Source organism: Acipenser ruthenus, chromosome 11 (assembly GCF_902713425.1).
Source record: "Acipenser ruthenus chromosome 11, fAciRut3.2 maternal haplotype, whole genome shotgun sequence".
Lineage (NCBI taxonomy): Eukaryota > Metazoa > Chordata > Actinopteri > Acipenseriformes > Acipenseridae > Acipenser > Acipenser ruthenus.
Genome location: NC_081199.1, coordinates 33,146,761 through 33,165,809, shown reverse-complemented (window position 1 = coordinate 33,165,809; position 19,049 = coordinate 33,146,761). Strand labels below are relative to the sequence as shown.

General features: G+C 36.1%; 1 protein-coding gene across 3 annotated transcripts in view; it reads right to left on the bottom strand.

Annotated features, from left to right (window-relative positions):
• Positions 1 to 19,049, bottom strand: part of LOC117426446 (growth factor receptor-bound protein 14-like) — a 52,790-nt gene that overhangs the window by 30,427 nt on the left and 3,314 nt on the right. For all 3 annotated transcript variants that reach the window (XM_034044013.3, XM_059033733.1, XM_059033734.1), the window contains 2 exons: positions 11,367 to 11,577; positions 5,014 to 5,143 (listed from right to left, as the gene is read on the bottom strand). In XM_034044013.3, coding sequence (XP_033899904.1) covers positions 5,014 to 5,143; positions 11,367 to 11,551 — 315 coding nt within the window. In that variant the 5' untranslated portion in view covers positions 11,552 to 11,577. The remainder of the gene's footprint in view (positions 1 to 5,013; positions 5,144 to 11,366; positions 11,578 to 19,049) is intronic.

Below are 19,049 nucleotides of genomic sequence, written 5' to 3'. Positions count from 1 at the left end.
TAAAATCCTGGGACACAGTGTGGTCACACTTTCATAAGTCTGACATAGCAAACATAGAAAATAGGAATAAACTATTAAATGAAATAAAACACCATGATGTTTATTCTCGCAAAGACTGGCTATAGATGGTATACAAGCACCAAATAAAGAAACTGTAGAGCCACAATGCACATGACCGGACAACTTTTTGCCAAATGAAAACTCAGAGGCTGGCCTGTAGAGTGTAAATTGCCTTGCTTTTATATCATGATTTTAAAATATTTTTTCCTCTATGTGGAACGGGAGATGGTATAGGGAAAAGGTAGGCAGGATAGTGCTGGGACAAACATGGGATTTTCATGTTCGGATATTCGCTCATAATCTATTCATTCGAATATTTGTTCGTTTTTCAAAAAGTAATAAAAACCATTATATTGCTCTGTACGCAGGCAGAGCCAGCATAGCAGCAGGGGCAGGGGGTGTGGCCATGGGCCCTCTGTGTGTGTGCCTTTATTTTACAGCAAGACCTTACAATATGTAAATAAAAGTGCAAGGTATTTTTGTCATATGTAGTGAATACGAACATCTGATTTTTGTATCCGAATACATGTAAACAAATATTTGTTCGAATATTCAGATATTTGTTCCAGCACTAAGGCAGGATTCAATTAAGTTGTTGTTTCAAAAGGACAACATACTGTGTAACTAACCTATGATACGATAAGATTGTTGTATTTTATTGTTCAATGGCAAAAAGTTGAGCTTTGTCCTCGTTTGTTGTTGTTACATATTGCATCCAGAATTGTGACAGAGGAATGGAATTCATTTAACATATGTTTTACTACCATGGTGTACTGTAGGCTACCTGAATTGCATGTAACAAGGCTACTGAAATATGTTCAGGTGTATTTTTATACAGTCCAGTCTTTTACATGTTTTTTTTAAAGCTCAATGTTGAGGCTGCTCTGGAGACCGAAGCTATGAGCTGTGGTAGGCTTTTGATTTCTATTTGTTAAATTAAGGCACGAAAGGTCGATAAAAGGAAGTACAACTATTTATTGACTTCAAAGAACATTTTCATGCTGGGATTAAATACATGCGGTTAGTTTTTTTTACGAATACCTCTCATCTGTTATGTAGACACCTATAGCATGTTAAAAATTGAGAGAGATACAACTTTTGTTAACCTCTGCATAGTCCACGGGTGAAATTCTCAACAAAAAAGTGCAGGTACTCATATGCGCGGCCGGTACACAATACATTTATGAATTTAAAACAAGCTACGTCAAACAATGCGCAATACGGGTTGAAATACCCCTCTATTTTTTAATGTACCAGGCACTACTATTAAAAAAAATGACTTGGCCATTTCAATCTCCATTGTATTCTCTGAAATCCTCCCCGTACTTTCCAGACCCTGGGTGCTCACCTACACAAGGACCTAGCCATGCTACATTGATAGCCTTGGATTAGAACATATATCCCTGTTAGTATAGATTAGTATATTTCAGGCAGAAACTGTATAAAAGTAGACATCAGGTTATTATTATTATTATTATTATTATTATTATTATTATTATTTATTTATTTATTTTTTTAACCCCTGGCATTGTGGTTCCTACACAATAACAAAGTGCCAAATTACACATTTACATAAAGTAATATCATTACTGTGGTTTACATATGCCTTTGACACAAGTGCAAACTCAAATTTAACTTAAAACTGTAGCAAAGGGGGCATTGTACATTTACAATTCTCATAACAGAAAATACTAGGATCACAACAAAACAAAACGTTGATCATTGTACTTAACATTTACCTTGCAAGTTGGGCCAGTGTTTGGAAAGCGTAAAAGCACACCTGCATCTAATCCTGATTCTGACTCACTTGCCAAATCTGAAGCAGCACTTTACTTTGTTGATCCTGTTTTTTTATGTTAATCCCTACTGTCCCACACATCACTTTCCATTTAAAAAATCGGAGCAAGACAAAGCACGTTCTAATATTTATCAACTGTGTAATTTATGTAGAAAATACGAACTTAAGAAAATAATAATTACTCAATGCCGCTGTTTTCACGTCTCACTGCTAAACTCTTCTCTCGTTGATCAACCAATGAGCACTGACACAAAGCGAAATGGGCAGAGATTTGTGACGCATGCCAAAATGAAATCTTATCAGAATGAAAGCTCGGCCAATCAACATGCAGTGATTACACTGACTAACGGTAGCCAATAGCAGCTAAGAGACAGAGAAGCAGTATTAGGATACAGAATGCAAGCAGCATGATCTGTGCCGAATGAAAGCACATTGGTGAAACGTTGCGCTAGTATGAATGAACGGAATGCAAGCGCATTGGACGAAAAGCAGATGAAACAAGTCCCGGTACCCAGTACTGGCATTAAAATAAGACCCGATACAGAGTATCGGTGAGTACAGCAGAATTTCACCCCTGGCATAGTCCCACCTTCATTTGATATATTCATTGGATAAAGATGGGACTCCCTGACCTAAACATGTAAATGTATCTAACCCTCCAAGGCAGTATGTGATAGGACTTTAGTTCCCCAACCTGCTCTGCAATTAGTGTCATGACAACCTTATTGATCTTCACAAAATATCAAGCATTTAGGGTGGAAGTAAACTGAACTACATTTTGGCTGAGATGAGGATATTTTAGTAAAGGAATTTTCAATGAGTTTAAAATTAGTTTGGGTAGATAACGTATCTTCTTACACACAAAATACCATATGCCATCAATTTTCATGACATATCCTCGATTTGATGTCATACAATATATGACAGTACAGTTATACTTAAAGTAATGTTTTTTTCTAGTTTGTATTAATGTAAGATTAAGCAGTTGGTTTTAATAGGAGAGCAGGTATGTATTTTTTCTTAATTCAGTTTTTATTTACATTAGTACTGTTACATATATATATATATATATATATATATATATATATATATATATATATATATATATATATATGTATTCAAACAAATGTGTGCTAAGTCCAGAAACCTGCAATATTTTACAGTGTAGATGAGAATGTTGTTTGTGTTTTTTTAGCTTCACTGCCACAGGCAATCATGGAGCTGAAACTATTTGCACGCTATCAAACATTTGTGGGTTTTTTTGTATTGTTACATTTCTGAATTTTTAGGTTTTTTTATGTATAAATACGCTCTCAAGGCCATATTATGATATGGTATACTTGGACTCTAGTATTTTTTAAGCATGTGGATAAAAACAGCAAACCGCATTGGATAAGGAAGGACACAGAGCTAGCTACACATAACTAGATAACATTTTCCCCAAAGACTATCATGTCCATTACCTTGAGACATGGGTTTTCTATATTTGCCAAACTTCATATCAAGGGGAAAACGACACTCCATAGTTTCTTTGAAGTGTGAGAACACTGAATATTTAGAACACAGTGTTCTCTCTTGAACTTGAGGGCAATATATTTGAGCAAATTTGACGCTGCAAACCCATACTTGTGTTGCTAGCTTTGTGTGGGATTTTCCATCCTCACCACCAGTTTTTTCCAAATCATATCTTGCATGAAACTTGTGGCGCTTTTATTCTGAGCTCTTCAATTCAATACATTTTGAAATAATACACATAGATGTCAGTCAATGCTTACAGAACCTTTTTTAGGGTAGATAAAATGGCTCCACTCATTGTTAGTTATTTGAAGAACAGTGCCCTCTTGTTTCTGAGAATAAAAGTAGACAGCGACACTTTGACGAATCTGCTGCAGCAAAATAGGGTGCAATGGTTTAAACTCCAACTAATGAACTTCACCGAGCTATCTAAGGTGAAGGCATTTCTATCCCCAAGTAAACAATTTCAGTAGCAGACAGTGTCAAGTCATTTTTATTATTGCCTATAAAAACATAATTAGTTTATTGTTGTTTTATTATTTACTAAAAGGGGAGATTGATCATTAAACTTTTTTTATATCAGTAATACCTGGTTCCACTTCGTTTTTATATAAGACTCATACTGCTGTAGAGACAGGGATCACAGTGCTCAGCCTGGGCTCTGTCTTATGTTTATTGTTATCGTTTAGCTAGATAGCTAGAATACAGCTAGATAGCTAGAATACAGTAAATACAGCCAATATGTTATACATACAAATATTAGAAATAGAAAAACAGAGAACTAAAAAATGTATTTAAAAATGATTTGAAGTTAAACAACTGAAAACGTGGAACCCAAGATATACTCAACAAAGACAAACATATTAAAATGAGGCAGCAGCTATTAATTAAATATCATTGACCGACGAATGTGTACAATTCACATTCTGCCAAGAGAGGATAATCGATCACAAACTGCAGGAAGCTACTGTACCAATTCATGCTGTCAGCAGACCTTAAGCAAAGACTTAAGGTCAAAGAGGAAAGGGAAAGGGACAGGTCGATGATTCATTCACTAAAAAATGAACAGCTTCTACTGGAGGAGGAGAAAGCTATACTGCTTTATCGATGTCTGGAAACCATTCATGTATTATTTAAATACAATGTGACATACTTCATTGTAAACACTAATTATATATTATTTAGACTATATAGTATGACATATGAAAATATACATGCTCAAACAACATATGTGTAAATATGTATGTCTCTCACTCTCTCTATCTATTAGAATTAATATATGTATATATAAAAAACTTTACAATTAACATTTGTATTTCATATGTTACTCTACATTTGTACATTAACTGCATATATGACTGATCTTTTTTAATAACAACACCACAAACAAAATGCTTCTGTCCTTTTGTGTGTTTTCTTGACAAACATGCTTAACATTACCAAAAGTTACCAAAGTACAATTGCAATAAACAATATTATGCAGCCCTGGGCATGATGTATACTGTTATGCATGATGTTTACTAATTTGTGTTATTAATACACTTAATACACTTTCCAATAAGCTTGTAAATATGATTCTTTTGTATTCATGTCTGCCAGAATGAAACAGTTTTTCTGTATAAAACTTTAATATTACAAACCTGAGTTTTACTCTTCTTGGTCCAAGGTAATAAGCATTCTGAGACTATTGATGAAACTGTAGAGGTGAAGAGCTCTGGAAAAGGATTTGGAATTGAGGCTTCCAGCATTTCCTCATGTTTTTCATGTTTCCTGTATGAAAAACATGTTTCAAATATTACTATGCAATGACTTTTGTTAAATTACTGTACATAACAACTGGTATCACTAATAAGGTTACCTAAAATATAACACATTCAAATAGAATTACTGTATACTGTACTTGCTTAAAATGCTAAACATTTTTTGGTTATGCACCGAGATAAAATCCTTTAACCACTTAACCTCCGATAATTTTGTCTTGGCAGCATACCTCATTTAAAGGGTAATTATTAACTACAATTTAAAAGGACGGCAATTAATTTGGGAGCATGGGTGGTAACTAGAAATAAAATGTATGCCAAGAGCAAAGATCTACCATTTAGATAATTAACAAAATGGGGACAAAAACATTTTTGAAGCTATTTTTGTAGCAAAATGTGGTACAGAACAAATTGATATTATAGGAACTTCATGTAAAGGGACTACTAGAATAACGACAAAGTACTTGTGACTTAGTAACAGAATAGGGGTTTCCCCTTGACTACTTGGAGAACCGCCCTCGCTTGGAGAACCGCCCTCTATTTCCACAATAACAGGGCTCTACATGTAGTTAAGGCAAAGGGTACCAATATTTATGAATTAACACCATTGACTTTCACAATTGGAGTCATAAATATTTTTACCCTGTGCCATTCACCAGATTTTTAACTACCACTTGGTATGACAAATGACTGTTCAATACACTGACAAGAGGTATCATTGCCGTGTAAGTATAGTGTATCAAACAATATTTATAACACACATTGGTAAATAACATTGTTGCAAATAGAGAGCAGGATTTTTTTTTCTGATTTATACCGGATTTGTCTACTATTCAGTATTTTCCTGGTACTATTTTCTAGGAAATACACAATTATTTTGACTGATATTGTAATAAGCACCCTCACATTGCATCCTAACATACAGCAGGCAGGTACGTTTAGGCGTCAGAGGATCAATGATGTTCAAATGTCGCACATTGGTTCTCTGTTCACAAACACATTATCAACTGATTCTGTTGGCCAATCAAAGTCTGATTATTGTGGCAATTGCCGGGATTAACTAGCTTGATCAAAAACGAAATTGAAATATTTACACAAAAATATAATATTTTGAGTGAGTGAGGAATGGGGAGAAAACGTAAATCAGTTTATGAATATGAAAAAAAAACAAATGTTTCGAAGTATACAAAAAGCCAAATAGCAGAAGTGAGCGAGAGGTACATGTTCGTGCTTACAGAATAAAAGAACATACTGAAAGTAAGCGACACATTGACACGTCTCCAGATGGCTTAGACCGTCCAGTTCTGTAAATGTTCTTTTCTTTTTATGATTTAAAGGCGAATAAATCTTTTGTGCTTTTGTCATGTTCTTACCTTCTGCAGATACTATTTCCGCCAGCACGATTGCCCAAACGTTCGCAAAGTACCAGCTAACGGGAACATTTTGCACAGGTTCTGCTTCATCATACATGCCAGGGACATTAAACTTAAATTAGAAACCAGAACTGCTATGCATCATATTCCACATGTAAAGTGTGTTTAGTGAGAATTTTTTTTCCCAATGTTTAAATTAAAAACAATTTTTTTTTACTGATTTTATCCCTATTTTAATACTGGTAAAAATAAATTCCCGGGAAATGTTTTTAAAGATAAAAATCGAGAACACGGAACACTATAGTATATATACATTATACAGTTAAAACATTTTACCAGCCCAGTTGGGCCTGCAGTGCTTCATAACTACCAGCCAAACTGTGATCTGTACCGAACCCAGGCCGCAGGGCCATTGTTAATGTCAAACCTGAATAATAATTGTTAAAACATTTATTAGACATTTGTTGCAAGACGTTATTCCACATACTTTAAATGTAGCTCAAAGGGAGCTATGAAAGGTAATTACTCCTTGATGTTTAAATGAAATTAATTTAGCCATTTCAGAAATCACAGGCATATTAAATAGGCTGTAAGGCAACCCAACCCGTGGGTGTATGTTATAGTTACAGATGATACATAACTACAAAAGCACTCAATGCTAGTATATAAGAAACGTATACAACTATTTGTCAAACATTCCAACTAGAAGCCGGTTGCAATGCCTTTAAAAGTTTATTTTAGTGTAACTAAAATTAAGAGTAACACCTCAAAAACACAACAGATTCAGAAAAATAATGCACTAATAATGCACTAATAAAATTAATTTGAGGAAGAATATTCATTTTAACTGTAGCGATTCAAGCTTGTAGGGAGGTGTGCATCACTGTCCGTCTCTCAATGTCTCCCTTCACCTCCCTTAGTACTTTGAGATATTTATTTTTGACAATGGATTGAAGGGAGAGCTGTATATCAATACCTAGGTATATAAATTGTTTTTTAATCGGAATAATGGAGGGTAGCAAGACCCTGCCCGCAGCTGCATTAAGGGGCATCAGGGCAGATTTTGCCCAGTTAATTTTATAACCAGAGAGGTCACTAAATTAATTAAAAGCTGTTAAAATATTTGGGATAGAATTTTGAATATCTGCAACATACAATAGGAAATCATCGGCACACAACGATATAGCGTGGCTTGAAGATTAAAATTTTATGGGAGGCACTATTTCGTTCTGCCTAATATTCTGCGCTCAAGAGAAAGCAAATTGCATAGGCGATAAAGGGCAGCCTTGCCGGCTTCCCCTAAGAATATTAAAGGTTTCGGAGTGTAAACTACCAGTTGAGACCATAGCAGAAGGATTGGCATATATTGTAAAAATAATATTGATAAAATTGTCACCCAAACCAAATCTCTCCAATACCAGCCAAAGAAAGTTCCACTCAATTCTATCAAAAGCCTTCTTCGCATCTAATGAAAGGTCCACACAAGGAGTATTTAAATCTTTTGCCTCATGTATTATATGTAGTAGGCGGCGAACGTTGTCTGCAGCAAACCGCCCCTTCATAAAGCCAGACTGATCAGGGTGAATAAGTCTGCCCATATATTTTTCTAAACGTAAAGCTAAAATTCTAGAATACAGCTTCATGTCAGAGTTAATCAATGAAATTGAACGATAATTAGCACACTCAGTGGGATCTTTCCCTTTTTTAGGAATCAGAGAGATTAGAGCGATATTGAGATCACGGTGAAATGCACCTTTCTCGATTGCTGAGTTTATTGTGTCAAGCCAAACTGGCCCAAGTATGTCCCAAAAATGCCATCAGGTCCTGGGGTTTTGCCTTTTTTAGCACTCACCAGTGCTGCTTTTAGCTCATCAGTAGAGATGGGTTTGCCTAATTCTGCTGACTCTGCCTCAGAAAGTTTATGCTTGGGATGCTAATTGTTGCGAAATAGAAAAGGCACCACTTGATCGGTCTTGTTGCAAGTCAAAAACAGCATTCATATCTCCCGCCATTATCAGAGAGTACCCCGATAGGGATAGTAATTCTTTTGTTAGAAGAGGGAAAAAGTTTGAGTCAAAGACAGTGGGGGCATATATACTACCAAAAGCAATTTGTTTCCCCTGTAGTGTCGTACATATGTAAGCCAGTCTTCCCAATTTGTCATTACTAACCTTTTCTATATTAAAATGGAGACTGCATTTAATAAGAATAACCACACCCTTTGTTTTCAAACCACCACTAGATGTTGCAGCAACTCTGTAACATTTGTTTTGTAATCTATGGACATCTACTACGCGCAAATGCGATTCTTGTATAAATGCTAAATCCACATATTTCCTGCGTAAGATATCTAGACATTTACTGCGTTTATTTGGGCTATTTAAACCTCTCGGATTCAGGAAATATTTTTTAGCTAAACCATTATAAAAAAACTAAACCGGAAATCAAATATTTCCCTTTGGGATCAGAATTCAAACATAGTGGAACACACAAACAGCACGTGGGCCAAAATAAACAAACACGGTTCTAGGTAGAAGTGCTTATAAAATTGTTATTTTTGCAAATCTGCCGCTCAAAAGGGTGTCAGGATATCTAATACATATATTTAGGGGAAAGAAATACCCGAATCTCGCCCTCACAATATGGGGGTCTACTTTTACACAAGGTCGACTTTTACTCAAGCAAATACAGTATTTTATAAAATGAATAAATACAAAAAACCTGTGTATTGTTAAATTGCAGGAAAAAAACTATGTAAGGAAGAGAAGACAGTATGACTGTGACAGTCTCGTTAACAACCAGGCTGGTTGTGTCACAGGTAGCTGAACTGCTCGACAGAGAAAGATCAGAGCTCCACTGAATACTTTACTTAGTATTTACAGGAAAGAAGCAGATGGCAATATCAAATTACAAAATGTGCATAGCTATAGCTGATTAGTGATAAACATTAAAATCGATCAACCTTTGATCTATATGGTTTACAGGTACATAAAACTACAGATTGCCACGTTATTGAGATAATAGTAGATATAAGGCTGTAACTTAAAAAGACAGAATTATTGATCACAAAATCACGATGCAATCAATTCACAGTATAAAATAATACATAAAACATTCCCTCCGAGGGCTCCCGAGTGGCACATCCAGTAAAAGCACTCGCTAGAGTGCAGGATGCTCTCTATAGCCTGGACGTCGCGAGTTCGGGTCCAGGCTATTCCACAGCCAAAGACAGTGGGGGCATATATACTACCAAAAGCAATTTGTTTCCCCTGTAGTGTCGTACATATGTAAGCCAGTCTTCCCAATTTGTCATTACTAACCTTTTCTATATTAAAATGGAGACTGCATTTAATAAGAATAACCACACCCTTTGTTTTCAAACCATCACTAGATGTTGCAGCAACTCTGTAACATTTGTTTTGTAATCTATGGACATCTACTACGCGCAAATGCGATTCTTGTATAAATGCTAAATCCACATATTTCCTGCGTAAGATATCTAGACATTTACTGCGTTTATTTGGGCTATTTAAACCTCTCGGATTCAGGAAATATTTTTTAGCTAAACCATTATAAAAAAACTAAACCGGAAATCAAATATTTCCCTTTGGGATCAGAATTCAAACATAGTGGAACACACAAACAGCACGTGGGCCAAAATAAACAAACACGGTTCTAGGTAGAAGTGCTTATAAAATTGTTATTTTTGCAAATCTGCCGCTCAAAAGGGTGTCAGGATATCTAATACATATATTTAGGGGAAAGAAATACCCGAATCTCGCCCTCACAATATGGGGGTCTACTTTTACACAAGGTCGACTTTTACTCAAGCAAATACAGTATTTTATAAAATGAATAAATACAAAAAACCTGTGTATTGTTAAATTGCAGGAAAAAAACTATGTAAGGAAGAGAAGACAGTATGACTGTGACAGTCTCGTTAACAACCAGGCTGGTTGTGTCACAGGTAGCTGAACTGCTCGACAGAGAAAGATCAGAGCTCCACTGAATACTTTACTTAGTATTTACAGGAAAGAAGCAGATGGCAATATCAAATTACAAAATGTGCATAGCTATAGCTGATTAGTGATAAACATTAAAATCGATCAACCTTTGATCTATATGGTTTACAGGTACATAAAACTACAGATTGCCACGTTATTGAGATAATAGTAGATATAAGGCTGTAACTTAAAAAGACAGAATTATTGATCACAAAATCACGATGCAATCAATTCACAGTATAAAATAATACATAAAACATTCCCTCCGAGGGCTCCCGAGTGGCACATCCAGTAAAAGCACTCGCTAGAGTGCAGGATGCTCTCTATAGCCTGGACGTCGCGAGTTCGGGTCCAGGCTATTCCACAGCCGACCGTCGTCCGGGGGAGGGAGGGTTAGGTCGGCCAGGGTGTCCTCGGCTCACTGCGCACCAGCGACCCCTGTAGTCTGGCCGGGCGCCTGCGGGCTTGCCTGTAAGCTGCCCAGTGCTGCGTTGTCCTCCGACGCTGTAGCTCTGAGGCGGCTGCACGGTGAGTCTGCAGAGTGTAAAGAAGCAGGCGGCTGACAGGAACACGCTTCGGAGGACAGCGTGTGTTCATCTTTGCCCCTCCCAAGTCAGCGCAGGGGTGGTAGCGGTGAGCTGAGCCTAAAAATAATTGGGCATTTCAAATTGGGGAGAAAATAATAAAAACTAATTGGCAACGACTAAATTTAAAAAAAAAAATAAAATAAAATAAACATTCCCCCCGATAGATATTCTCCCCTAGTATCTGATGAAGGATATTTCAAATACACACATAGAAACCCTGTAAAAAAAGTGTTTAATAAGATGTTTAATAGTAATTAAATTGACCATACCTATTTCCCTTATAAAGAGCTGCCTTGTCTTGTAGTTTTGGTGGTAATAGGGGTGCACGCAGAGGTATCAACGGCGCACTGAGAAACCCGCTTGCATTATTCCTGCCGCTTTGAAAAACAGCTGCTTTTTCTCCCAGGCTCCCAGAAGTGTTTAAGTCTTTCAGTGTATTATTCATATCATTCATCAGGTTGTCTATATCCAAGGCATCATCTAAATCAGAGAGAACAGAAGCACTTCACTGTTTGTATCTAGAGAGAACGTTGTTAACACATTGGGCTCCTGTGCCCTCTGCATGCAGCTTAACCTCAGAACTTAATTTGCTGCTAGTCTGCTAAAGCAGGATAAATGATCCCTCCTACCAAACATGATCTACCACAATAAAGTTATTTTTAAAATGATGTCTCTTAAATTAGCCTTCATTGCTTTCTCATAGTTGATATTAAGCTCCAGAAATGCATGTTGTCACTGCAGAACACATTTTTGTAGGTACTACCTGAAAGTACTGTACTGCTGCACAGTGAAACTTACAAAAAAGGTTCTTCGTTGTTGGTATGAAACGCTGTGCTGTAATGAGATCTGGCAAGCCTCCACACTGTAAACCCACTGTTTCTTTGTCATGGACTTTGCACTGAGTTACTAATTGTACTTTAAACTCAGAACTATATTGAAACTTTTAAGTAAAGCACTTCTAATGCTACAACTGTCTTAAAATGTATTTATACTTGGACGATAACGAACATACGTTAATGCCATGTTTACTGGCGCATAGTTTAATGCCACGTTTACTGGCCCATAGTTTAAGTAACCTTCACTGGAAGTGGTTTGGCGTTGTAAAAAGCTAACAGCTATCAGGTGTCACCAATTGATGCTCCCTGATTTTTGCAAATAACTCCTTCAGTAAATTATCCGGACTGCAAGGGGTCAAGTGCCCTGTGCAGCTACTAATAAACAGCAACCTGGCTGGACCTCAAAAAATAGCACTTCAGAAGGCAGGGGAAAAATAGTAGCAAATAAACCATATTTCAAAAATATATCTGAATAAAAGACCCTATTGCTTTTTAATATGTGTGTGAAAAAATATTTTCCTCAATGTTTAAATGTGTACCTCTGATTTGATTGTTTAATTAACACACAACTGTTAATTGTGCAATGAAATCAATCAGCACAATAAATAACTGACAGACCTTTGGAATTAAGACAGAACACTCGACATTTATTTATTGTCACCAATAAAGCTATCTAGTTGTTTTCTTTCAAACTGTAAACTATATAACTGAATAATATTATGTAAAAAATATAGCTTCTACCTGCCAATGTAATGTTCCATTAAATTCCAAGAAATTGCAGTGGTGTACACGGTAATATGTATTTTACTGCACAACAATTTACAAATGACATTGCCTCAGATGTACTTTTTTTTTGGTGATCTCCAATCACCTGGTATACACTAATGTACACACTGACTCATTTTCAGTATTTTTAAAGGTCTAGCCTCTCTTCAACATTGAATAGGTCAAGGTTACTTAACCCTACACCATAAGCTGTATAATGTTATTTTTACTGCATTTCTGCTCTGTAAAACTACTTTAAGACTTCCATGTAAATGTACTGTAAATGCTGTATATTAACTCTTACAGTTTGCATGCAGCTTCTCGGCTGAAGATCAAGTTCCTGTGGGCCTTCCTTTACGTAGTTTCTTTGAGAAGCTACAGCTTCAAAAGTTCCAAAGTTTTTAGTAAAAAATAAAAAAAATAAAAAGTGACAAACTATCAGCTTGCAATCATAAGACAGCGTTTGACCTTCTTGAGAAGTACAGAAATTGGGAAGTAAGTCATTCTCAGTCCACTCAAACAAACTGCTCTTCATGTTAAAGTTGTTAAATGTTTGGTAAATGGAAATCAGTGATCTGCATTATCTCTTGATGTCTGTTCCAGCAATGCATTTGCAATGCTGCAGGCATTAAACTGGGGATACTTCTTGATGAACCAGTTGTAGATGGGTCTCGTATTACCCATTCAGTTTGACATAATTACTGTACTGTATGTGAAGACACCATTAGCAATTAGTTAAACTTTTCTCTTAGCAGAATGGTAGTATGGACAAAGAAAATTATGTGAGAATGTGGTGAGAAGAAATTAGCTAGACATTGGCTGTACTGCCTGCAATCCACTTTATTTAAAAAGGAAACGCTTTGTGAGCATTACTGTAATTTAATGCATATATGTACTTTAAACCAATATTTTGGGCATCCATTTAACTTACACAGGGTTTGTGAGGTGTAACTGCTGAGCAACAAAATTCGACCTCCAGGAAAATACTGCTAAAGCAGCATGACTTAGCTAAAAATAGAGTGGCTTAAAACACATTCTTCTGGTATCAGTGAATACTTTCTAATTACATTCATATAAGCAGAGAGACAAATCTAATTTTGTAACAGCAATGTCAGTACAAACTTATCCTAGACTTCAGCAAAATATCACCAATAAAGTTAGATAATGACTAGTAAACTAATAGCCAAATCAAAATGCTAAGTCTCACAGCAAGAAGAAATATAGAATGTTTTTTGTCAGGATATATATATCACACACACACACATACAGTAGTACAATGTGGTATCTTGTTATGAGAGAATAAAAAAGAATAAAAGTAGGAATTTAAGGATAACAAATGTGGAAAAGATTAGAAGTTAAAGAAGCTGAACATTTTCATGCCTTGGCAACAGATTTTGCCTGAAATACAAATGTATTTATACTGCACCACTATAGCTTTAGACATTTTTGTGGTTAAATCTGAAAACTGCAAGTTTTCTATTGGGCAAAATTGCATTCTAGTTGCACAAAGGTGATTACATTATTAAAATTAGTATGATACATGTTTTACTTTCTTCGGAATAGATAGATAAATGGTAACAAGGATGTTTTTAGGAAGTACAGAGCCTGTTGGCTGAGCTGCTATGCAGGGCAGCGGATTGAGCTGTTTGGGTGTGTGGTAAATGGGTACATCCATGCATTTGCTCACTGACCACATGTGGTCCCTGGACAGCAAGTTGTTAGCCACTGATCCAGAAGTTAAGGCCCCGAAATACTGAAGGACTATCACTGAGATTTTCCAATTCAAATGTCAGCATGTACCGAGGCAAGAAAGTGTGAAACCTCAAAATTGAAACCATGTAAAAAAAAACCTGTGAAGCCCTGCACAGGAATTATACTGATGACATACACACGTGGTCAAGTTAATTTTCAGTTTTCCAGTACCTTTCAAGTTATACTTTTCTGCTGCCATAAAATAAACTGTGGATGGAACAACAGTGACACCCAGTGGTGAACTATTTTTACTGGGAGTTAAGGTTCTATGGGCTACATTTACAAATGTATGTGGCAGCACTGTAAGTGAAAGAATAATTGGAAGTATAATAAAACAAATGCATTCATGTTTTATGCATTGTAGTAAAACACTGGTAATAGCGGATACACAATGCACGATCACAAAAGCTACTGTATTATAACAGCTGTTATTATGTTTAATGTAAAGAAGACTTGTTTGTAATTTGGTGGTCTTGTCCTGTCTTTATAAAATATTCCATTTATATAGTGTCTTTCACAACAAATTTGAATATGAATTTGGGTCTGGTCCCTTCGGAGCCCTTTTGGTACAGCCGTCAGCTTTCATTACATATCTTTCCACTCTGACAAGTCCTTCTCTGATTTGTATATTAATGCCCCCAAAAAATGCATTCACAGTATATTCACTGTAAATTAACACTGAATAGGTGATAAAGGGTTTGTATAGTTTTTTTTTTTTACATTATAGTACACATTTGAACAAACTATATGGAAACGGTGAAGTTCAACTGGAATAAAAAGATATATAAAAAACTCAAAACTCATTGTAGTTGTTTTACACTTGAATTGGAAAGTGCACATTCCACCAAACCTCTCTGTGAGTTCTGACCTTTTCAGCATACCATATCAAAAGGTTGTTAAACATGTGACCTGTGCTGAAGTATACACTCCTTAGCTCCTTAAGCATAATGTTACAGATGGAAAGAGCAATAGGCATGCACAGGCAAATAATATAGAAAATAATATTTTTTTGGATATTATATTGAATAATCTACGTAATGAGCAATATAATATTCTATTAAGGTTGACCCTAGCTTTAACACATTGATCTGTAAATGACCATACATTGTTATGCTTTACCCTGGTATTTCAAGAGGTTGATGAAAAGAAATGTATACACTAAATACTGTATACATAATTTAACATATTTTATGGTACAGAAGGCATTACATCAACTTTCATTTGTGCTTATATTCAAATCAAATAATTGTATAATGGGTTTCTTCCCTTAATTGCACATCAGTGAATCAGTGCATTTCTAGATGGCATAAAGCTACTTTTTACTTTTAAAAAGATACAGGTGTAAGCAAACCTGATTACCGGTATGGTATCTGGTGCTAGTGGTTTCTACCCTCATCAGGTTGGTAGATGAGATATCGCTAGGCTTTTATCCCACAATCCTGCCCACAAAGGGGATTTCTTCTCTTTAATCTTCCTGTAACTGTAATTCAGACACCAATCCATTGAAAAAGAATCTATTTTGCATTCAGAAATCATTAAATCAGGTCTTAATTATTGTGAACACTGTAAAATGCATCTAAACTTTCTTTATATAATAATGTCTCAAAACTTCTGGTTAAATAAATAACCAAACTGTATACATCTGTTTATTTGAAACACATTCCATCCAGGTAACCTACATTACTGCTACCGTAACTTTGAGCTGCTTGTGAAGCACTTCCACTACACAAACACTTACTGTTGAGGCTTATGGAGCAAAACTGTTACTCCAAGGGCTCTATGCCCTGAAGACATACAGTAGTCTCTGTGGATAGGAACACCCCCTAAGAGAACACTTTGCCTAAGAGAACACCCTTGTGGTGAAACAGATTTTTCCCCCCATTTTAAATACTCCACCTAAAGGAACAGGAACTTTGCTTAAAAGAACACTTTTTTGGCACCGCTAGCAATTCATTCATAACTGATACAGTACTGCTTTGTAACCTGATAACTCATCATCAAACTTAAATTCAAATGGTTTATTCAATCTTTTCAAATGTGACTTTCCATCGCGAGAGTGTCTTTCCAGAACCCCTGTCATATGACTGCCTTATTTTGTATTCTGATTTCCACGAGAGCACAAAATGGCATATAAACAAACAGCAAAATGCACCACTGTTTCTTGTGGTACAAAAAGGTGGAAATTGTTTGAGCTCCTGAAAAAAACCTGAATTAGAGCAATTTGGTGTTTTCCGTTCTGGGGAGTTGCTGTTCTGTTAAATAATTTTGTGCATGTCTTGAATATTGCTCCTGTACAAGCATTCATAATTAATCTAGAGCTGCTGCTGCATTTTTTAACGTGTGTAGGGGTGCTGTGTTCATTTATTTTGACAGTTTGTTTATTAACGTTAGTTTGTCTGTTACTTTATAGTTTATTAACACACACTTGCCTATTGCTTTTCTCTTATTCTGTTCATTTCATAGGTTGATGCACATGCGTCATGACAAGTAATACAATATTTATTGCATATTGTGTATGGTGGTCTTAGAGAACACTTCGCTTGCTTCCTGAAGGGTGTTCTCTTAGCCAGAGATTACTGTATAATAATTTATATATACATATATATATACACACACACACCGGGCATCAAAAGAAACTTATCACTATTATAATTTTCAAAAAAAAATAAGGTATATAAATGACAGACATTGACTAAATGTTTTTGGTTTCTTTTTAATAATTCGATCATTCACCCTTCACCATGACACGCTTGAGTGACTATGACAAGCATATGAACTTAATCACCTAATTTGTGAGACAGTTGATTGGACACTGGATATGGAGTGATTTTGGCTGTTGAATTGCAAGCTTGAATAAAAGCAATAAAGAAAATCACAGAAAAAAAAACAAACAATATGCCATGTCTGTCAAGAATGAAGCGCCTTTGTGCAATCTGCATGTTGGAGGCTGGACTAGGGCAGCATACTGTGGCTCGCTGTCTTGGGTGCTCACAGCCAGCAATTTCAAACCTGGCGAGACAGTATAACCAGACACACTCTGTCAATGACAGGCCACGAACTGGGAGACCAAGAATCACAACACCTGCCCAAGATAGACAGATCATTTTGTAGCATCTTCGTGATGTCAGTTGTTAATCAGCACAATAAAAAGTCACTGCACCTGCTCTAAAACAGAGTTTGTCATTTTTCGATCACATCTAGTGAATTGTATCCAAATATAAGTGATATGTTTCTTTTGATGCTCAGTATATAGGCCTATAAATTACGCAATGTAATACATTTCATGATACATGAAATTTACGTTATCTGCATCTTAAGTCTGAGACAGACAGGTGCAGTGTGGCACCGCTGGGCATTTTCACAGTGTGATACCGCTAGTCTGCACCTGGAGACACAGGCGCGGTATGCACTATTCGACTGACTTTTCTTACAATATAGAAAAATTGAATGTACTTGAATATAATTTACATTGTGGCCAAAAGTTTTGCACATATAGAATATTAGGATGCAGACAAAAAAAACAACCTATAAGAACAAAATTTTATTTAACATCATGCTATCTAAGTAACTATAAAATGGTACCTCAAAAGTCTACCGGAAACTACAATGGTAGTACAGTATTTCATGTTAGATTTTGAAATGTCACATTTTTTTGAATCTTTGGAAAACTACAAAGCGATATATAATTTCAATATCTCAATGTAACATTATTAGCCTAATTATATAGGGTGTGATGCAAAACTTTTGGCCATAGCTGTAACGCCCCCCACATAATCTACTAAATAAATACACTGGGTTGTTTTTCAAAGTTGTTTTTCTGTCATCTATATGCAGGTGTATGAAATGAGTGATCAGCTTAGCAAAGAAACAACACATTGCTGACAGCAAGTAGCCTACTACTATAGTGTTAGAAAATATATCCTTTTACAGCCAATTCTTTGGTAAAAATAGTAGTGATCTGCAGAAATAATAAAAAAGGCAAAACATGATAACAGTATCAAATTGGCTACAGGAAGGATGCTTAACAGGGTCGATGTATAAAATACTGACTTGCCTGTCCTTGTATTTAATGAGGGAGGGATCAAACACATAAGGGTGCTTGGACACCTCTATAAACAACAGTTTAATTCATGATTTTTCCTGGCAAGCACGTGCTGTCAGCACTTGGCTGTGATTGGTTACCAATGGTACCGCGCGGCAGCCAGAAAAAAAATCGCTCTGGATACCGCTCAGCGGCATAGCGGTATCGTCCCGCGCTGATCTGTCCAACACCATATGAAAGCAATTACTGTAGGAACTATTGTGTCCTTGATTGAACTGCTAAGAAACCACATGCTGATAACATAACAGACAACCCCTTGTGACACTTCCTGGATTTATGTGACTTGGCAGTTATGCTGTAATTCATCAACCAACATAGTTAAAGTAGAGATAAATCTGACATGCAATCCAACAGCCCAATGCTTCAGCCTATGACAAAGTGTCTGCCACAGACAAGCACAGCTAGCAAAAATGTTAACTAGAAATGTAGATCCCTGTGGCACTCTATTGTCTTTTCAATCCTAATTTGTTAAAACCCTTTCCACAACATGCATGTAT